Here is a 23250-nt window from a genome sequence, read left to right as displayed (position 1 = left end):
TTTCCACTAGGCTTTATTATTTCTGCTGTGCACAACTATTTATTCAAAGCAGTTCTTTAGAATAAATGATTTTAGTCTCTTTAGCATGGCATAGGAATAAACTTAGACTATCAAAAGAATACAGGTTTCCCCTGCTATCTGAAAGTAGAGCGTTCCTGTGAAACATTTTGTAATCCGAAATGGTGTAACGTGAAGAAGCAATTGAGCATTCCCAGACCCAAAAAAATAACCTATCAAATCATACTGTATTCATCTAATGCAGTGGTTCGAGGGGAAAAAGTATGATCGTAGAATAATGTTGTAGCTGATGGAAATTTTTCGAGCTGCTGCACCCTTGTCTTTCAGGCCACATCCCTAGCAACCCCCCCCCCCCCCCCACCCAAACATGCATAAATAATGAAAACATATGTCTTTCTTCTCCCTCACCCACTTACTGCCTCTCACCTCCAGCCTCTCAATCCTCAGCCTCTCTCCTGGGGACGACTCCTTTTGCCCCAGACCTTTCCATTCCGAGTCCCTTGCGCTTAGTACCTCCCTCGCTCTGTCCATCCTTCATGTTCGCTCTCAATTTATTAAAAGACCAAAGCCAAATACAACATGGTGGCCACCAAGGCCAGCTCTCACGAGACCTCCTTGACACTGTTTATTTTGTTCATTACTACCACCCTGATTCTGGCCACAGCAAATCTCCCTTCTGGAGACTGACTTTTCACTCATCTTTTTTCGTAAAAGCAAAAATCCCCTTCAGTTGAGCGAACAAGTGCTAATGTAGATCATTCGTAAAAGCGAAGTGGCGTAAAGTGGGGGATATCTGTCATTTAAGCAAGAAAATCTGAAGATGTTGTGATTGAGGTTGACATAAAATAACTGGAGAAGCTCAGCAAGTCATGTGCCGTTCTTTATGTAGCAAAGATAAAGATACATAACCAGCATTTCAGGCCTGAGCCCTTCAAGGAATGAGAAAGATGCAGGCAGGCACACGGGGGCAGGGGCAGGGAAAGGACAACAAGCCCACAGACAAGAAGTTATGTGGATATGAGAGGAAGGGGACAAGGGAAAAAAAAACTGAGAAGTGATAAGGGGAGGGGAAAGCAGTGAATGGAGAGGGAAGGGGGTGGAGAGATGGAGGAAAGGAGAAAGAAGGATGGGCAAGAGAGAGATAGGGGAGTGACTGAACAGAAATTGGAGGTCGATGTCAATGCTATCCGGTTGTAAAGTGCCAGACAGAATATTAACTGTTGCTCCTCCAATTTATGAGTGGCCTTGGTTTGGCAGTGCATGAAGGCATGAGCTTCATGCTCATGTGGGAGTAGGCACGGATTTGAAATGGATGGTCTTGGAGAGATTGTGCCATTACTACGGACAGAGCAAAAGTGCTCAGCTAATCACTCTCCCAGTCTGCGTCCAGTCCCTCCACTGTAGAGGAAGCCACAAAGGGAGCAACAGATGCTGATTCACTAGCAAAAGTAGTGCTTCATTTGGAGCCCGAATGGTGTTAAGGGGGGAATTGTAAGCACAAGTGGAGCATCACCTGCAGTCACAGAGCAAGATGCCAAGGGGGCGATTAATGGAAAGGGATTAGTAAACAAGGAAGTCGTGGAGGGATGGTCCCTGCAGAAGGTGGAGATGAAATGAGAGGGGAAAATGTGTGGTGGTAGTGGAATCATGTTGTAGGTGATGGAAATTGCAGATATATTGGATGTCGAGGTTGGTGGGGTGATAGGTGAGGACAAGGGGAATCCTGTCCTTGTTGCATCCAGGGGCAGAATGGGCCAGAGCAGATGTGGAGGAAATACCTTGTTTGTGGTAGAGGGGAAACCACATATTTTGAAGAAGATCTGGAATGAAAGACTTCATCCTGGGAACAGATACAATGGAGACAGGAATTGGGAGAAAGGAATAGAAGACTTACAGAGGACAGGGTGTGAAGAGGTGAAGTTGTGGGAGTTGGTGAGTTTGTAGAAAATGTCTGTAGAAAGCTTGTCTCCTGAGATGGAGACAGGGAGATCGCGAAAGGTAAGAATATTGCTATAGATGGATCATTTGAATTTGAGGTTGGGTGAAAGTTGCCAGCAAAGTGGATGAAGTTGCTAAGATCATTATGGTGCATGAGGCAGCACCAATGTAGTTGTCGTGTAGCAGAGGAAGAGTTCAGGGGTCTTGCCTGTGTAGGTGTGTAGAATGACTTGCTCCAAAAGGCAGGCATATCTGGGACCCAGGCAGGAACCATGGCTACCCATTTGACTTGGAGAAAGTGGTATGAGTCAAAGGAGAAGTTATTGAAGGTAAGGACTTGTTCTGGCAGCTGGAGGAGGGTGGTGATGAAGATGGGACTGGTTTTGTTGAGAAAGAAATTAAGGGTTTTGAGCCGTTTGGGATGGCAGTGTATAGAATTTGGACGTCAATAGTGAAAATGATGCAGTTAAGTTCAGGAAATTGGAAGTTGTTGAAAAATGTGGCTTCCCTTCTACCACCATCATCTCAGACATTACCCACACTGACTCCATTTCCTATATATCTGCCCTGGCCCCCTCTGCCCTTGTTTGTCCATTCTCCTGTCTTCCTCTCTTCCCCATCCCTCTGTCTCCATTCCTCCACCTCTGCACTCCCTTCGCTCTCCATTCACAGAGCTATCCCCTCCCCATCACAGCTTTTTTTCCCTTCTTCCCTCTCATCCCCACCCATATCCATCTATGACCTTTTGCCTTTGCTGCTCACCCACCATTTTATTCAGACACCTGCCTGCTGTTTGCTCACACCTTGATGAAAGGCTCAGGCCTCAAACGTTGGTTATATATCTTTGCCTTTGCTACATAAAGAATGCTGCATGACTGGCAGTATTTAAACTGCCAACAGAATCATTATAATTCATTCAAGTGTATTAACTTGATCTATCAATAATCTATTTTCCACCTTCTTCCCAGAGCAATCCATGTTACGTGAAACCCAGAGTCATTGACCATTATTTTGGAGTGAAACACTATGCTGGAGAGGTATTTATTTTGTTTCTCATTTACGAATAAAGTCATCTCAAACTAATCTTTTTATTGTGACAGTTAATGATGATGTAATGCAGAGGTGGGGGGGCAAACCTTTTTTGGTTGTGGGCCACATAGAGAAAAATATAAGGAGTCACGGGCCAAACAATATTTTTTTTTAAATTCGTATATTATTTTTTGTGATTTTGTTTAATATTAGGTTTGGATCTTCCCAGAAAGTTTTCACTTTTGTACATGTCCAAATTGCATGTAATGTTGTTCCAGTCTCTTGCTTACAGCAAAAGCATCGATCCGATGCTGTTGGGTTCCACTCTTTTAATTTCTGAGGAGTAATCTATAAATCTATGTAGCCAGTTATATTGTTTCATACATAATCTAGTAGTTATCATGTACCTCATTGTTCCTATACATAACTTCTATGTTTCATTCTTTATCTCTACATTTAAAATTTTTTCCCAACTTTGTTTCGGTTTATACTTTGTTTCAATATTAAACTGTGCAGTTTTCAAACAGAGACACTGCAAGAAAAATTGTGTTTCTTTGATCAGACACCCCTGTGCCATCAAAAAATTAATTTTGTATCAAAACTGAACAATTTAACTGTTGACATCACAGTAGTTCATTGATGCGCTCACATATTTCTGTATCTGCATATCTGTAGGCATTTCTGTATCTGCTGCTCTTAAATTGAAACGAATACAATAAAACTTTAAAACTCACTCAAAGAGCAGTGGGAAACAAAGAAATCCTGGGTGCAAAATAAGAATAGGAGAAAAGAGAAAGAAGGAAAGGGACAAAGCAGTTTCCAAAATTCCTCCTCAACTCTCAGTGAAAACAGTTCATGGTCCACGTGTCCACCTTAATGAGCATGAAGCAATGTGTAAATCTGTCGATGGACTATCAAGCAGACACACTTTCCCCTGATTTCTGTGAAAAAAATATTAATTTTCCCAATCTGTCTGAAATTTTCAGCACTCTTTTCGGTTCCACCATGAGGTAAACATTTTTTTTAAAATTGGAGTAAACATTTTTTTTTAACTGATGTATTCGTCTTTTTTTTTAGCTGAGATGGACATTTTTTTAACAGGTAAACTTTTTGACTGAGGTCAATTTTTTTTTAAAAACAGGTAAAAGTTTTCATTGATCAGTAACATTAGTCTAGTTGTTGATCAAAATGGCAGCGACATCTAGTGTTGAAACTAAGTTCTAATGGGCCATATTCCATTTGATATTTAAAACTTGTCAATGGGCCACAGTTGGCCTGGGGGGATGTAGCTTGGCCACCCCTGATGTAAAGGAATCTTCATAATTCTAGTTATTCTGGTTATGTATCTTTATCTTTGCCATATAAAGTACACTGTTTGACCAGCTAAGTTTCTCCAATGTTGTGTTTTAACTTCACAATTCTGTTATCGGGATTGCTTCATCAATGTCCCTCTGATTTTTCATTTGTATCCATCCGCTTTCCTTCCTGAGGTTTTGTATCATGTGAAGGGGATTTTGGAGAAGAACAGAGATACCTTCAGACATGATGTTCTGAATATGCTTCGTGAAAGCAGGTACCAACTTTTAATCTTTTTGCTGGGTTGCATTGAGCTAATTATGGAGAAGATGGCATTCAACCTGAAACTATGTTTCATATAACTTTGAGGGAGGCTGTTTGGTCCATCAAGTCTATGTTGGGCCCCAGAGCAATTCCATATATCTCAGTTCCTCACTAATTTTCCCTGTGATGTAGTCTCATCAAATCTCTCCAAATGCTACCACTCACTCACACTCTTGGGGCACTGAACAGTGGTAAATTAGAAAATTGGCAGATGCTAGGGGAGCTCCTTCACACAGAGAGTGGTGCAAGTGTGGAACAAGCTACCAGCTGAGGTGGTGAATGTGGGCTTCACACAGGGAGTGGTGGGAGTGTGGAACAAACTGCCAACTGAGCTCAATGCAGGCTCAATTTTTAATTTAAGAAGAATTTGGTCAGGTACATTGATGGGAGAGGTATGGAGGACAATGGACTGGGTGCAGGTCAGTGAGACTAGGCAAAAAAAAATGGTTCAGCACAAACCAGAAAGGCCAAAAGGGCCTGTTTCTGTGCTATAATGTTCTATGGTTCAAGTGCAGTGCACAAAGTAAAGGGTAACCAACATTTCAGACCTGAACCCTTCATCAGGAATTCCTTAGGCCTGAAACATCAACTGCCTTTTTATGAATGCTTTGTGACCCGCTGAATTTCTCTAGTATTTTTATGTGCTGCAGCTTACAGCAGTCAGTTAATGATCAACCTGTGTATCATTGTAATGTGGGAGGAAACAGGAGCCCTGAAGGAATCAATCCCATGTGGTCAAAATCCCAAAGGTGCAAAATCCACACGTCACCCAAGATCAAATCGAGGATATTGGAGTTTGGAGGGAGAGTCTCTTTCTGCCCCATCCAATCATTTAGTTTACCTTCTCCATTCCTGCATTAGCAAAACTTGGTACTGAATTCCAAAAATGTTGTAATTTGACTAAGTGGATCCACAGTGACTGTAGCTTGCCGCCTGTCATTCTGTCCCTCGGATGGAACTGCTGTTATGTCTCCTTGATGCTGGGTCTCACTGACTGAGGCTAGAAGTGACAGGCAGCCTAACTCCAAGGGGGTGTGGAGACCAGAGAGCCATCCTGAGCTCAGTATCACCAGAGTAAGAACCACATGACAGCACTGCAATACATGGACGTGTTCGAGAAAATCAACTTCCCATGGATGCTTCGTGAACTAAGTAAAGGATAATCTGGGCCCTTCATCAGGTACAAGAAAAAAAGCAGGCAGACTCCTGAATAAATGTTTTGTTGAGCACCTTTGCTCTGTCTGCTGCCACAACTAGGACCTTCAGTGATCAACCTCTTCAATTCAACACATCTTTTCATGGCCCCAGGCATTTCCAAACCGACGCCACCCACAAATCGAAGGTACAACACCTTTTATTCTGTCTCGGCATTCTTTAACTAGACGTTAAAATCAACTTCTCCAATTTCCAGCTTTCTTGTTTAACTCAACATGACAGCCCCATTGTTGCTGTGGACCCAGGAGGAGCAGGACTGTACCCTCTCATTGCTTTTCCTTCTCTGGTCAAGACATCCAGACCAATCGTCCCCTGTGCAGGTCTGGTTCTCTGTAGAATGGGGCCAGCCGTAGTATTTTCCTGTCAAAAATCTACAATCAAGATGGCAGTGCGCACCATCAAGGTGTGCGCGTGCAGAATGCGGGAGGACATCTCCCTCCTGCCACTCAGGCAGTCATCACCCTCCCCTCCACTCAGGAGAACATCTTCCTCTCCCACCCACGAAGCCTGCCCTCTGAATAGAAGCCTGCAGAGGATGAAAACCACTTCAGCTGACCAGGGCCACTGTAGTGCTATGTCCGGGGAGGCTTCTCTCACTCCTGAGTTGTAGTGTGGAATATGCAGCTGCAGGTGGCTACTGTCGGAGAATCCACCATGGGCTCAGCCACTGTAGGGCTGACAACTAGCTACTGGTGACTGGCTCCTGGAATCAGGATCTGGTTCAGGGCCTCATGAAGGTGCAATGGTAAACAGGCCTCCCAAGAAGCCTCTGGAAGCCATTGGCAGCCAACACGTCGAGGTTCTGGTCCAGGGTTGAATCGAGTTCAGTTTCACTGCTGATCAGGCTGTGCTGTCCTGGAGGTTATGGAGTTATGGGATCCACAGCCATCTGTTGTCTCTGAAGGGACTCTCTCTTGTGTTTCTCTTTCACATTTCAGCAATGGTGCTGGATTAGTTGGTGATTCTTTCTCTTTGCAGAGCAAATAAAGGAAATATTTTTGAGACTTATGTGTATGCAACAATAAACTGAATCTTGAAAACTGGAAATAGCAAGAATCAGCACAGGCCCTACAGAGAGAGTAACATTCAGGAGTGAATTGGAGGTATTGGCACTTGAATGATGTTAGGCGAAGTGAGTCACGCTGAATAGGAGAAGGATGGGATGGTGGAGGGAGACATCTTCCCTATTTTCCCTGAGGAGAGGAAGCAGAAGTTTTTCACTGACATCTGAGTAAGTCTGAGAAATAAACAGCAAAGGAAATGCAGATTTGATTGTGGGGCCTTTCCCTTGAGGCAGGTGAGGCCTTGCCCTTGAAATGTCATGGCATCATTTGTCAGATCCACGTTGCCAATATCTGGAGAGGAGACCTGGGCTATTCTCATTGAAGTTCATTTTCAAATAATGGTCACTTGGCTGAAGTAGACATCAAGTTTTAGGCCTCTTCTTCTCGTGTAATCATTGGTTTGGTGGGAGGAGGGATGTGGGATGAAATTTGGAGTTTGAGAGAAATTTGTTCTGCTAAGTTCACAGAATCTGAGTTATTGATTAAAATTACACCCTTAGTGTCACAGCAGTGTGGCTGTACAGGTACACAATCTTTTATCCGGACATCTAAAATTCGGAAAGCTCCAAAATCTGCCATGTGGGGAGAGAGACAGCAGGGCGAGTCGGGCGGGCGAGGGGGAGAGACTGGCAGTGCGAGTCGGGCGGGCAAGTGGGGGGGGAGACCAGCAGCGCAAGTCGGGCAGGCGAGAGACCGGCAATGCAAGTCAGGTGAGCAAGGGGGGGAGACCGGCAGCGCGAGTCGGGCGGGCGAGGTGGGGGAGACCGGCAGTGCAACTGGAAGGGGGTGGGGGTAGATATGACAGCACAATTTGGGTGGGCTTGAATCTGGCTTTCCAGAAATCTGAAATTCCTAACACATTGTCCCCCAAGGGTTCTGGATAAAGGATTGTGTACCTGTACTAAGACTACTTGGAAGCTTTGAAAATGTAAAGACCTATTGGCTCAACTCACCTTACAATTTTCTTGCACTCCAGAAATGTAGTGTAATGTAGGTCATTTCGTAAGGTACTGAAACAAATGGAAAGAACTGGGGTACTCTCCAAAGTTGGTTAAAGGCAGAGAGTGATGTGGACGTTAAAGGCAGAGAGTGATGTGGATGTGGGTGTGGAATAAAAGAGGGAATGCAAAGGAGTTAAACAAAAGGGTTGTCTCCAGGACCAAGACCACTGAGCACTCCATGCATATAGATGTTCATGCTTTTATGATTTTACAGTATATTTTCTTTAGCACATATCTCAGCTCAGTACATGTATTTAGAATGCTTCCCCGTGGCTTCTGAGCTTCTGCATCCGATACCCTACATCACATGCTCCCCCCTCACTGTAAACACAATGTGCTCTGCCTGAGCAGGAGAATATATTCTCATTGGATACATCCAAGAACGTAGAATGTCAAGAAATGCACACACTAAATCTTTAATTCTTTAATCCATCATAATTTTGAATTGCAGTACTTCTAAAAATTATTTTTTGATCAGAAAATGACAAAAATCTTTAACTGTTTTTGCATTCATAGCATGAAACATATTGTATATTTAAACTGCAGTTTTTCCTTGAAGCTCATCCTTCTCATGATCATACGAAGTTAATTGGTAGGGTCAATCCATAACAATAATTTAAAGTGTGACAAAGTCTCTATGGTAAACCACTGTTGTGCCATGATTGGCTACTGCTGGCTGGACATGCCTCCTGAGACCGATCCTTCCATAGCCCTTGCAAGTTCCCCTTTCTCTTTGCTTCGATCAGTTAATGAGGTTGATGGTTGTTCTAGTCTTTAGTTAATAAAAGCCTGATAGTTTCACAACTTCAGTCTTGTGATTATTGACGGTACATCAATCTCATAAATCCCAGCTGCTACTTCATCATGCCCTTGGGAAAATTTATCTTTAATTTAATTACCCATTGGCTTAATGAAAGGTCCAAGCAGAATTCAGTTTTGATAAGTGCAGGGAAGCTGCTGACAGCTGAGGGAATACGGTTCCTCGGGGATTAATTATAAATTATCCAATGTGTAGTTTACTTTGATCAACCATTAAGCAAAATTGCTGGCTGGAGTAGCTCATTTCTGCTTGCATTTCTTCTACTGGAAATATTTTTACATGGCCATTTATCAATGCCTGAATAATAATCCAAAAAAATGCTGAATAATTGCAATTTGATCCAATCGCTCCAATGCTGCACAGAAATGATTTGTGTTTGCACATTTCCTTTGAAGACAGAGTGAGCCATTTCAGCCCATCAAGTCCTTATTGCATCAGAGCAATCCTATTCCTCCAATGATTTTTCCTTGTAACCTCTTCTCTCTGACCCAACAACCCCCTCCCCAAATTCTCCCACTCAACCTTGAAAAATCTTCCAGACTCCATACGGACACACCAGAGGTCAGGATCAAACCTGGGTCATTGGAACTGTGTGGCAGCAGCTCTACTAAATTTATGGCACAAGGGAAATGTAGAAGAACTCACTAGTGCAAAAATGATGCCAGTCATAAACAATTTTCCTGTTGCAGTTCAATCTTCATAAATGTAATATGTTAGGCAATCAGTTTGAGTAACAGTTTGATTAATGTTGCATTGAAATTAAACAGTTATTTGGTTCTTTCATCGTGATATGGATAAGATGGATGTTTCTTCATGGTGCAGTGATTAAAATTAGTGATGTGATGGTTTTGTGTGGTTCAATTAGAAGCAACACTGCAGAGATGATTTATGAGCCAACTTTACTGGCCTTTCATATGGAACAGTTAGTGTCAAAGTAATGTTGTGATATAATCAGATTGCCTCACACACTGATAATTCTATTCATAATTTCAGACTAGATTTTGTCTATGATTTAGTTGAGCATGCATCAAACAAGAATAATGAAGAGACACTGAAGTCGGGGACCAAACATCGAAAGCCAACTGTAAGCTCTCAGTTCAAGGTCAGTATCATTTCTTTCATGTTCAAATTTAGTTTTTGTAATCAAAACCAATCTTTTCCATCAGGTAAAATGCAGCTGACTGATGGAGTTGAGTAAAAGACTGGATATTGCTGTAAAATGGAGGCATCACTCCATAATGTTTTAGCAGCAAACATCTTTCTAAGATCGTGTTGACTACACTGTCACCAATGCAGACCTTAAACCTGATTAATGCTCTACTTTCTGCAGTGGCCAATACCTACTGGTGCTTGCCAGAGACATCTCTTCAAGGGGAGGTGCACCATGAAAGCAGATCACACTGAGGGTACCCAACCCTCGGTAGATTGTTAGAAAGGTGACTGCTCTCTGTAGGGAGCAGAAAGTTTGTTGTATCTAGGTGCAGCACTTGGGCTATGAGTGGATAAGGCAGGGAGGTGGGAGACCCTCTGCCAGGGCTGGAGCATTGACTTCCTCTAGTGATACAGCAGTGGGAAGTGAATTTTGCAGCACAGACCTAGGCCCTTCGACCCAACTTACCCAAATGGTCAGCCCAAGCTTATCCCATTTGCCTGCATTAGTCCCATGTCCCTCCAAGACTTTCCCATGTACATTTCCTATCATATTTTATATTCAAAACTGCAGAAAGTCATCTTGTACAGCTAATCTTCATTCAACAGCATGGCGAGCACCAGTGACCAAGGTTCAAATCTGGTGCTGTCTGGAAGGAGTTTGTATGTTCTCCCTGTGTCTGTGTTGGTTTCTTCTGGGTGCTCTGGTTTCCTCCCACCCTTCAAAACATGCAGGTGTTGTAGGTTAATTGTCTGTATTTGGACCACATGGGCTCAAGGACTTTTAAGCTGCAGCACCTGGGTAGCCATCCTGGGACCCAGATGCGATTACTAAGCTGCAGGGTGATCAACCCATTAAATCGCCAACCCAGCAATTTAAGGGGGATCCCGCCCCCACGATGACGCGGTAAGTGATGCATTGCGCACTCGGGAACTATTGGTAAGTTTCCCCCATCCCCACTGGCTGTCAGTCAGTCCCCCCCCCCCGTCAGTCCCCCCCCCCGTCAGTCCCCACCCACCATCAATCACCACCCCCTCCAGTCAGTCACCCTCCCCCTCAGCAGTCGTAACCCCCCCCCCACCATCAATCAACACTCACCCCGTCAACCGCGCTAACCCCCCTCAGCAATTTCCCACTGCTGCAAACGTTGAACTGTCACAACTGGAGTGGAGCTCACACCGTGGATGAGCAGAAACCCACCAAAAGCTGTTGCCTTCCATTTTAAACAAGCAGACTTGCTCGGAGCCTGACCTGTTACTCTTTCTTTCTTTTAAAAATATTTTTATTGATGTTTACATTATGCACAATTGAACAGTACAGTTATATATTGTATAATTCAAGAGAAGAAATAAAACAAAAAAACCCTTATAATTCCGAACCCCTACCACTAACCAAGGTTAAAAGCTAACACGTAAGAATCAAGTAACAACAACCTGAAGATGGACAGCACAGCACCACAGCTTCAGAACAACCCAAATTCTTCAGGTTATGATAATAGTCCATAAATGGGCCCCACATCTTTTGGAAGTTAATATTTGACTACTTAATGGCATCTCTAATATCACTTACACATTATGTATGTGTAGATGGTTTATTGTCTTTCCATTTAATCAAACTGACCTGTTATTCTATGCAGAGATCTGAGCAGGTCAAATATGTCTGGATCCTCAGCCAGTACCAATTCACGAATGCACTTCCTGGACCCAGAGAGAAACTGGGTGGGGGGGGGGAGGCACTAACTCCCTTTCTTCTCCATCCAACTCTCCTTCCTGGAGGAGGCAAGTGACCAAACCTCTTTTCTTCCCAGGTTCAATGATGAACCCTCCGCTGACCTTGCACTCACTCTGCTCAGGAAGTGGTCTGATTGTGAGGTCTTCCTGTTCCGGTTACTTCCTCTGTGGGACAAGTTGACCTTGTACTCTGCCACAATTCCATCTGAGTGTCAATAATATGCTGCTTCCAGGAAGTGCATGCTTTGGAGCAGAGGTTGATTGAATTGGGTAGAGTGGTCAAGCGTGTCTTGGAGCTAAAACAGAAAATGCTGGAAGCACTCAGAGGGTGGTGAAAAGAGAAAATGATCAATGATTCAGGAGATCAATCCTTCATCAGAACCAGGAACTAAATGTGACATTGCAGAGATTGTGGAGGAGAGATGGTTAGGAAAAAGAAAATATCTGAAAGCATGCACCCCAGGGCTGCCCAGGTGATACTACGATGCTAGTGGGGTCATCTGGAGAATAGATTCATGAGGCCTTTTGGAGAAAGGGAAAACTGCAGGTCAGTGAAACTGAAACTGAAAGGAGAATGCTATAAATTCCGAACAAATCAGCCAGTGTCTGTGGGGAAAGAAAATCCGGGTTAACATTGCAAATAGATAACCTCCGGCAGAACTTCCCAGATGTTTATTGTGGAGCATGTCCAGGTGGAAAATGAGGTGTTCTTCCTGCAGCTTCAATTGGAATAATGTAGGAGGATGCAGGCAGAGTAGAGGTGAGATGGAGAAGTGAAAGGCAGCACTACATCGGAATAGGGGGAACATGAACATTGAAGAACAATACAGACCCTTCAGCCCACAATGTTGTGCTGACCAATGTAAACCTAATTAACAACTATCTAACCTCAATCCATAACTCTATTATTCTTACATCTATGTGTCTGTCTAAAAGTCTTTTGAATGTTACCATTGTACTATTCTCCACCACCACCCCCCAAAAATGCATTCCAAGCACCCACCATTATCTGAGTGAGAAAACCTGCCTCTGGTGTGTCCCCTAAACTTTACTCCGCTCATGGCACGGTACAGATTCAGATTTATTGTCAGAGTACATACATGACATCACATACAACCCTGGGATTCCTTTTTCCTGTGGGAGCAGCAGAGTTACCACTTATCGGTAGTGCAAAAATAAACTGTACACAGCATAAACATGTAAACAAATATAGAACTGTAAACAGATAATGGATGTAAACAAACTGACTGTGTAATAAGAGAGAACAAAAAGAAAATCAATAAAGTGCACAAGTAAGAGTCCTTAAATAAGTCTCTGAGTTTGTTGTTGAGGAGTCTGATGGTGGAGGGATAGCAGCTGTTCCTGAACCTGATGGTGCGAGTCTTGTGGCACCTATACCTGTTTCCCGATGGCAGCAGCGAGAACAGAGTGTGTGCTGCGTGGTGTGGGTCTTTGTTGATTGCTGCTGCTCTCTGACAGATGTACTCAATATTGGTAAGGGTTTTGCATATGATGTTCTGGGCTGTGTCCACTACCTTTTGGAGGGCTTTATGTTCAGGGGGTAATGGTGTTCCTGTACCAGACTGTGATACAGCTGGTCAGCACACTTTCCACCACACCCCTGTAGAAACTTGAACAGGGTTTCTGATGTCATTCCAAACCTATGCAATCTCCTGAGTAAGTAGAGGCATTGACATGCTTTTTTCATGATGTCATTGGTGTGTTGGGTCCAGGAAAGATCCTCTGAGAACTTAAATTTGCGCACCCTCTCCAGCTCCCCCAATGATCCCTCAATGAGTGTAGCAGTTAGCGTAAAGATATTACAGCTCCAGCGACCTGGGTTTGTAAAGTGTTTGTACATTCTCTCTGTCTGTGTGGGCTTCCTACGGGTGCTCCAGTTTCTTCCCACCCTTCATACAGTGAGTATAGGTTAATCAGTATATTTAAGGAGCATGGGACCATGGGCCAGAAGGGCCTGTTACCATGTTGTATTTTTAAATTCACCTTAAACCATTGTCCTCTGGTATTTGTTATTGTCGTCCCAGAAAGAAAGTGCTGGCTGCCCTCCTGATCTTGCATACCTCTCTCTGTTAAACATTAATACTTTGTAAATTAAAGTAAGTAATGTGAAGCATTAAGTTATTTTGAAAGATGTAACTCGTGTTTCTGAACTTTTCAGAACTCTCTCCACTCACTGATGGCAACATTAAGTACAGCAAATCCATTCTTTGTTCGATGCATCAAGCCCAATGTTCAGAAGGTAAGTTTTAAGTGATCTCACCAGCAGGACTGACCCCATTAATATTTTATGTGTAAAAGGTAACTCGGAATTTTTCCCTTGGCAATAAAGATGCAAGCTTTGCAGCAGCCACTTAAGCAAACATTGAATTTTCCAATTTTAGGTGCCCTTCACCTCTGATGCCCCAATGACCACTGGAACATATACCTCTGGTTTACCATTCCTTGGTATTGGTGACATTGAGTGGCAGATTGTTGTTAGTGTACCATTCAGCCAAGTTTTCAAATGACTTCCTGTATGCTGATTCATCAGACTTTTTCCGCAGCCCACTACCATGGATTTGCCAACAAATTTCTAGATGACATTGTCGTACCAAGCCACACAGTCATTGATGTAAAGCAAGTAAAGCAGGAGGCTAAGAAGTCCTATGGTGCTCCTGTATTGATGTCGGGTCACATTTTCCAGTGTTAACAGGAATATCACCACTCGGAAAGAACGGCATTTCTTTGGCATGCCAGTATTAGACTACTCTACTACTGACCACCTGCAGTTGAGAGCCGCCTGGCTCTTCTGGAAGACGTTACAATTTGGTAGTGGGACAACCCTGAAGCTTACTACACCTTGGCCATGTGTTTGACTGTGATGGTGTTATATGGTGGGCTTAAAGCCTGGTCAGAGCCAGGGGCAGAGATACCCAAGGAGGGAGAAGGTGGGGTGAGTTTCAGCCCGAAACTCCTGTATCCATCACAGATGGAATTTGTAAGGCTGTTGATGCCTATCCATTGAGGAACGGTTCAGCGAGCTCAGGCTTTTCTCTTTGAAGTGATGGCGGATGAGAGGTGACTGAATAGAGATGTAAAAGATTGATAGGCATAAGGCCCTTTCATGCCGGCATCCGATGGAGACCGGCTACAAGTGCAGAGGGAAAACTTAAAACTTAACTTTCATGGAGCAGCCCTAAAAGGCTGCTACTGAGATGCATTCATGTCAAGCGGCGCCTCCATAGAGCCCTCCGGAGCCGATGGAGGTAGAGCAACTGGTGCCTTCACGACTCCATCATAAACTATTCCCAGAATATTTCCAGCTGCGTGGGGGATTATGGGTAGGGGAAACAGCCATTGCTCTGCTGCTTTTTGAGCCACAGAGAGCAGTCCCGAAGGCCAAAGCAGCCCGGTGAGGCTGTCATAGCCCACACCAGCCACCCCCTGACAGACTATACCAGCCGACACTGCCCTGACAGCCCCCGCTGGCTGCCCCTGCCCTGACGACCCCGCTGCCCTGATGACCCCCACTGCCCTGATGGCTCCTGCTGGCCACCCCTGTCCTGTCAGCTCCTGCCGGCTGCCCCTGCCTTGAGGGGGCATGGAGGGAGAGGGATGAGTAGGGAGATGGGTCTCGGGGCTGACGGTGTCATCAGCCCGCTCCTAACCAGCTGCTTGCTGCGGCTGTACATATTATCCTTCCCCCAGAGGGATTGCAGTTGGCACCTTTGAGCCGGCTACAGCACATTCAAGAAAGTAAGTCTCCCGACGTAAGGGCAAAGAATGTCCGCCTTGATATTTGGGCTTTTTCTTTGGATGAAAGGGTCTATAGATAGAGTGGACAGCAAGCACCTTTTTCCATGGCCAATACCAAAGGACTGTTTATGGTGAGTGGAAGCAAGTTTAAGGAAGATGTCAGAGGGAGATTTTTTTTAAACAGTAAGAGGTAAGGGCCTAGAATGTGTTGCTAGGGGTGATCTTTAGGCACTTGGATGTGAGAAAAATGGAGGGTTAGGCTGTGAGGGACGGAAGGGTCAGATTGATGTTGGTTATGTTATATAGGTCATTTTAGACAGAAAGGCACAGTTTTATGAATAAAAACACATCAGGCTTAGTCGGCATGTAGATTTACAGGGACTGAGGGCTCAGGGGCAGTCAGCTGTGTTCATGTGGCGTCCCTTGAAATCTCAGAACTCTTTGTGAACTACTTGCTGCTATTCTCTGCACATGTGTCCCGTGGGATACCCTGAGGAAAATTGTCCCCTCCTCAGTACTATGAATTCACATTCAATGTTACTATGAGTGAGTTTTTTTAGTGAGCAGTTCAGCCAGTTAACCCGTAAAAACAGAAGAGTGCAGTGTCCTAGAGATCAGCTAAAACAGGCAAGATTCTTTTCCAAGTGAGAGGTTCACTCGAGCATCTGACAGCAGCAGAAAGAAACGGGATCTGGTGGTGTGCAATCTCACACTTGTGACTTCCTTTCCTTGACATGACTGCTGTTCAAGCCACAACTGAAGCAAAGGAGAGACTTCATAATAATGGCCCAAATGTCAGACCATGCAACTGTTGTCATCCTTGAGCATCCGCTTAGTGCCAATCTTCCAAGTGACTTTGCCTGGCTAGTAATTCCTTTGCAGTGTGCCCTAACGGTGCTGCGAAGGGCAACTGTGAGCAACTCTGGGACTTGTATTCTGTGGCCAGGTCAACGTAATCTCACCATGAATTTAAGGGGATCCCTGTAGTCTTGCAGAGATCGAGCCCATCATTTGAGCTCAATCCCATCCTTTGTGCCCCCTTTAACCGTGTCTGGAATCTACATCAAGCCAAGAAAAGAACTCTTCAAACCAGCATGAACCCCCTTCAGTGGATATTCTTTAGCTTGAATATGGTGAAAAGCTAGCAAAACAACTGAGGGATTTATGCCCCATGTTTAATCTCGAGGCTTGGGATTTTATGGTGATGTTTTCTTCTGCAGAGAGCCACAGCAGAGAAATTTCTCATATTTTAACTAGCATTGCACTTCCAATAATTTTAGATTCATGATGATATTTTTGGTGATCAAGATGAAATGGAGGGGGGAAAGGTCACCTGACTATTCATGATTTGAATGCAAAGTCATAGAAAGACCATAAATAAAAATGTGCCCTATATAAATACTTTAAACTCTTATTAAGCAAGTCTGTACTTCAAAGAATCTCTCATTTTCCAAGATGTCGGGATAATGAGACCAGATGCTAACCAAAAGGGAAAAAAAAATCTTTTTGTGTCTTTAAATTCCAGTTGAAATTTCTTGACACCAGATATGCTAATGACCACAATATTTACATTGTTCTTTTCTGTGGTTGCCTTGGGAACTTGAGGAGGTAGTTGTGCAGGTCTGTGCCAATAGTCCATTAGAAAGTGAAATGAGATGGAGCAGAAGAGTCTATTGATTGAGTGTGCTGTAAAACCGTGAGCTTGCACTTCACGTTTTTTTTAAAAAACTTCTCACTGTTGTGACTTTTGTCTGAGTGTCCTGACAATTGTTCAGGAGGTTCTTCTGCATTTGGTGCCGAGTTTAAACAGAGCAAGTGAACCTCAGGAGGCGATCCTGATTCTCACAAGCAGGGAAAGCTTGCAGCCATTTCCATTGAGCTGCTTTGTGCTTAAACAGTAAGAGAAATAATGAAATCAAAGAGACACAGCTGCTGATCGATAGAACTGCAGTGCTGCTACTTTATAGGAACAGATATTGAGCAAATCAAGGTATGTGAGTGTCCCTTTGTGCAAAGTTAATGTTATTGAATGACGAAGCTTTGAATGGGGGAGGGTGCAGAATACTCACTGCAGTCTTTGTGAAATGTGTTGTCTGTAACTTGGTAACTCCTGCAACAATATTGTTTGAAGTCACTGCAGGGCTAATTTTGCTTGCATTTTCTTTTTCAAATTCTTAACCATGAAATTGAGGTGCAGTAATCTGTTGTCATTTTGGTACATTTTTAACAGTACTAATCGTACTCTGGTTTCACGGCTTTATAAGCTGAAAAGTTGGTTGTATTTTGAGGTGTTGTAATCACACCACCACCAGTATCCAAAGAAAGAGTCACCATATTCAAAGCACTAATTTTTGGTAACCGATGTTTTGGAACATCAAAATTTGAATAAATTATTGGAGATTTCACTGTGACATTTAGCAATGCAAAGGCTCTTTACAAGTTCTTCATTGCAAAGCAGTTTTCTAAAATAGGTTACCACATCTTGGAAAAACTAAAAATATCCTAAGAAATGTAAATTAACTGCACAATTTAACTGAATAGAAAGTGCGTTCAGTGTCGGATTAACCATTAGGCTGAGCAGGCTGAAGTTTGGGGGCCCGAGACACATTATGGTCTGATTAAACGGACATCAAAAGTAATGAGGTTCATTACTCAGTCAATAAGATTTCATTTCAACTCGTATATCTCTCTCCTTTAGCTGATATCACTACAACATGTATCCTTATACTAATCAATTACTTTATATTTAAAATATGTGTATCTTCGTCCATTAAACCACATAAATGACCATTTCCTACCTCTCTATTAATCTATCAATTTATTTTATCTATGTAGGTATCTTATCTATTTCATTGATGTACCTTTAAATCTTTCTATATCATTGCATGTGTTTGTATGCAGATTGTGTAATCAAAATAAACTATTAAAATGTTGTTCTGGCAAGTTCAGGAGGAGACAAAGCCACGTGCAAACATTTAAGGGAGGTAAAGATTGTATTACCACTGTTTTGGGCCTGAGACCTTCTTCAATATACCTTTACCTCCAATGGAGACTGTGAGACTGTTTGAGTTCCTCCAGCATTTCTATGTTTTACCAGAGTCACAATGTCAGATGAAGGGTGGGGGCTGTGGGATAGGGGGGCAAGGTCAGGAGAGGCCTTACTAAAGCTTAGCCGAGGCCCGGGTGGTAGTTAATCTGCCATCGAGTGCATTATTTCCCAGCCTCTCTAATGCTGTTCTAAAAGCAGTCTCGACATTCGGGTTAACGGATTGGCTGGCTGACCATATTTTTTTAATTTAAGTTTTCTTTCAGTTCTTGAAAACACGGATTTTTAATCTGGGGAAAAAGTCCTAAGACACTGGTTTCCTCTGCTACTTTGGCATCATGTACAGTATGGAACTGTACAATAAGTACCAGTCAACAAATAAAACAATGGTCTTATCTTTAAACTTGTGACTATTGCTTGTAACATTCCAACAGAATTTGCTGGTTTGGACTCAGGAACTGCATGAATTGTGTCATTGTTAGTCTCTTAGCTCATTAGTAACTTCCCGACATAGCTGAAAGATGAAGTCAATGTCTTTTGATCTCATTCTCATTGCCCATTCATTTCTGAGACCAGAGCATCCATTAAATTAAATTTGGACATACAGCATCGTAGCAGGATCTTCCATCCCATGAGCCCATGCAGCCCAAATAACCCAATTGACCTACAACCCTCATACGTTTTGAAAGTGGGAAGAAACTGGAGCACACAGAAGAAACTCGCGTAGATACAGGGAGAAAGTACAAAATCCTTAAAGACAGCGCTGGATTCGAACTTGGGTCACTAGCGCTGTAATAATGTTTCGCTGACCACTACACTAATGTACAATCCCTGTACGTTTTAAGCTTCCTGGAGGAAACCCATATGGACACAGGAAGAACAGAGAAACTTTGAGCTCTGATTTGAAGCTGGATGACTGGTGCTTTAATAGTGTTGCCCTAACCACTATGCTAAATAACTTGCTTTCCTTCAGTTTGATTTTTATTTTTCTCCTTGAATTTTGTAGTTCAAAGTGTAACTCACCTTCAGAGATGTATTGAATTATATTGTTTACAAGGAAGCTATTCTGTTCAAATTCTTGGATGTCTCACATTTAAATGGAGATGCAAAGCATTGAGAGATAAGAGCTATCCCATTTTACTGCAATGTTGGCACTTTATATAGTTTAAGCACCATTTCTTTCCGATGCCCTTTTTGTGATTGCAAAACACAAAATAAATAGAGATAGACAAAAATAGAGATATTGCAGAAAAAATAAAAAGCAGTGATAAGAACATTTCATTGCAATCAATTCATTTTTTAGAGCAACTAATATCTTGTGAAAATCACCACTCTTTTTAAGGAGTTTATTCATTCTTCTGTTGACCATGTGGGTTTGCTCTGGTTTCTTCCTCCATTTCAAAGATGTACAGGGTTAGGAGGTTAATTGGTCATATTAGGTATAATTGGGCAGTGCTCACTCATGGGCCAGAGGGGCCTGTTACCGTGCTGTATCTCTATCATTCATAAGTTGTGTTAAGAAAACAAATTTCAGACTGTAGATGAAAAGGAAGATCAATTAGAACAAATCAAGGACAACATGAGAACACTGTTGTTGGGTTCATTCAGGAGCCTGATGCCTGAAGGAAAGAAATTGTCTTTAAGCCTATTTGGTTGCAGTGGGTCTGATGGATCCTTCAGTTTGTTGGCTGCCTTTTCTAGACACTGGGAGATATAGATGGAGGGGAGGTTGGTTTGCATTATGTTCTGAGCTGTATTGATACCACCTTTTGCAGTTTCTTCCAATCTTGAGTAAAGCAGCTCTCATACCATGTTATGCATCCCGCAAGTCTGCTTTCGATGGTACACCTGTAGAGGTTATTGAAGGATGTGAGTGACTTGTGAAGCTCTCCTGAAATTACCTGAAGCTAATATGCAATGGTAGGGATATCATTGGAATTGCTTGCAGCCTCTTCGATGAGTCCTTGCATAAGATATACAGACAAGAATACAATCATGTATGTAACTGTCAGAGTATATACATGACATCACATACAATCCTGAGATTCTTTTTCCTGTGGGTGCAGCAGAATTACCACCAATAATAATGCAAAAAAAACTGTACACAGCATAAACATGTAAACAAAGAACTGTAAACAGATAATGAATGTAAACAAGCTGACTGCAAATGTATTGCACAGAAAGTCATTTCTGGTATCTTTTGTTGCTGCATATTTGTATGAGTTTTCTTCCGTTAAATCAATGGTTTTCAAACCTTTCCACTCACATACCACCTTAAGTAATCCCTCTGCCATCAGTGTTCTGTGATTAGTAAGGGATTGCTAAAGTGGTATGTGAGTGGGAAGGGAAGGTTGAGAACCACGGCTCTAGACCCAACTATTACTGAAATATTTGGCTTGAGAAAAATTGTCATTGGCCCATTTTCTATGGAGTTATGAAACTGTGCACATAATGAGTCAATGAGGTTCGATTAAAACAGTGGTTTTCAAAACTTTTCTTTCACTCCCTTACTAATCACAGAGCACCTGTGGCATAGGGAATACTTAAGGTTGTGTGGGAATAGAAAGAAAATTTTGAAAACCATTCAGTGTTTTTTTTTAAATTGCAAACATTCAAGAATTTATTCATGTCTATGAGTGGACCAATATTTTTTGTGTACATCTGTAGAGCTCATTGAAAGAATCAAAGACTTGTTGATCCAAACCAAGGCTTTTATTAGCAAAAGACAGGAGCTCTTCACAGGTGGCCGACCAGTCCGGAATGATCCGACCTGGCTAGGGACACAACCCTTTAAGGCCCAGACAATAGGCATGGCTTAGCTCTCAGCCAATCGCTGTAAGCACAGTCTAGATACAGTAACTATATACACTATGTACATTGGTGATAGATTTGTACTATCACAACATCTTAATAGATCTTGATTTCACTTGCAGTTTAAGGTAAATTTCAGAGAGTTGTGTGAAAGAATCTTTATCCAAGTTTACCAAGGGTGGAAATACCCTGGCTATCAGTACTATTTGGCCTCCCGTTTCCTAGAAATGTGAGGTTGTTACGAGAGAATGTTTAAAAGTTGTCATACATTAAACATACCCCCTTTTGAGCGTGAGGATATGATTGTATTCCACTAACTTCCAGCCATCTGTCCTTTGGTGCTAACCTATTGAAAGGCCATTGTGACCACAAAGACTTATCATTGAAATGCTTTTAACTTTAAGATGTATTTGATTTAGAAAAATACCCTGGAAACTTTGAAACTAGCCATGACTTTTTCAAACTTGCAATCAGTTTAGAGAATAAGACTCCTTTAAAATGTGTTCCCTAAACGTCATTGCACAATATACACGTGCACCAAAATTCTAGCTGATACTTCGACAAAAAAACTATGATAGCAAGCTAATAGATTAAATTAAACAGAATGATAAATAGATAAGATAGATAATAAATATTCACAGTCATACTAGTGCAAAAAAAAAAGTGGTTTGCAACAGTGCCGGTAGTCCTTTCATGCTGTGGAAGCAGTCCAGATGAGGGAGAAGAGATTTAACAGGAATCTGAGGGGTAATTTGTTTTACACAATGGATGATGGGTGAGGCAGGTACTGTAGCAATATTTAAGAAAAAATTGAACAGATAAATGGATAGGTTGGGCTAGAAGGATGTGGGACAAATGCAGGCAGGTGGGACTAGTGTGGGTGGGACATTTTGGTTGGTGTGGTCAAGTTGGGCCAAAGGGCTGGTTTCCATGATGTATGATTAGTGAAACAAGGGGAGGTTGAAGTCTGATAGTAGCCTTTCTGTAGGGTAAGGTTAGTGCTGGAGAGGAACAAAAGTGCCTTACATTTTTTTTCCCCCCATGGCATTCTATCTTGCATCATACTTCAGAGCTTATTCCAGGTACAAAATGATGGCTCAGATGTAAAGTTGAGACATGAAATGGTGTGCAATCCCAGAACAGTACATACTACACAATAGGCAGGCCAAGGAAAATGGAGTTGTTCAGCCATACCCTGTTGATGCTGACTTACAAGCATCAATCACATATAGTTTTACACATCCGCTGTGTAACAGGAAATTTTCACAAAATTCCTGCAACACAGGCTGTGTAAAAAGTTTAGAACGGAAATTAGCAACACATTCTCATTATGAAATTTTTCCTATGGCAGCCCTAGACACTTTTTCAGACTGCCTGCAGTCTAAGCTAAACTGCAGGCCTTCTGCAACAATGGGCTAATGAATACAAAGTACACTGATGACGTTGACACAGTGACACTGCACCATGCATGCAGGGTCTATGTCTCGGTCGTCGTTGACCGACGTCCAGCCTTTGAAATTACCACAACTCAGGTAATTTAGTGTAAACATCTTTCCTGTGTGAACGGATACTACAGAGGGTAAGTGTGAAAAATATCAATGGGAAATTATCACAATGGCTGTGTAAAAGCCATAACAGATACACTGGCTACTCTGTGGTAGACACACCCACCTTGGACTCCAGCCAAGGCCAATTTTGCAATGGAGCATCAGTCAAAATTATACATTTTAAAACAGGCTTGGCAAGGCATTGCTACGTGAGGATCTGGTGTGGTCCTGTCAGATTTCGGTAAACTGAGTCTCTTAAAAAGAAAATTGGATCAAATTGTCTGTGCAACAAGCAGCCTTTTTCTTCAGCAAACTGCAAATCACTAGAAAACCTTGCCTTCTTGCTGCCCTCAGCAGCATTCCCAACCAGAATGGTCTTCAGGTAACTGCTCACCAGCTTTGTTTTGTTCCCTTAAAAAGCACAATTCTACTGTAGTGTCAAAAAGTACTGTGCGTTATTTGGTGTTGTGTATCTGTGTCCCTGATGGACAAGAGTTTTGTGGAA

The 23250-nt window shown here is 42.6% G+C and overlaps 1 protein-coding gene across 1 annotated transcript in view; it reads left to right on the top strand.

Annotated features, from left to right (window-relative positions):
• myo10 (myosin X) overlaps window positions 1–23250 on the top strand; it is a 332493-nt gene that overhangs the window by 236613 nt on the left and 72630 nt on the right. Inside the window, exons 16-19 of the mRNA XM_069909274.1 lie at window positions 2925–2993; window positions 4476–4558; window positions 9699–9807; window positions 13765–13845. Coding sequence (XP_069765375.1) covers window positions 2925–2993; window positions 4476–4558; window positions 9699–9807; window positions 13765–13845 — 342 coding nt within the window. The remainder of the gene's footprint in view (window positions 1–2924; window positions 2994–4475; window positions 4559–9698; window positions 9808–13764; window positions 13846–23250) is intronic.

Source organism: Narcine bancroftii, chromosome 1 (genome assembly GCF_036971445.1).
Source record: "Narcine bancroftii isolate sNarBan1 chromosome 1, sNarBan1.hap1, whole genome shotgun sequence".
NCBI lineage: Eukaryota > Metazoa > Chordata > Chondrichthyes > Torpediniformes > Narcinidae > Narcine > Narcine bancroftii.
Note: the sequence above shows the minus strand (reverse complement) of the source record. Positions and strands in the feature narration are given on the sequence as shown.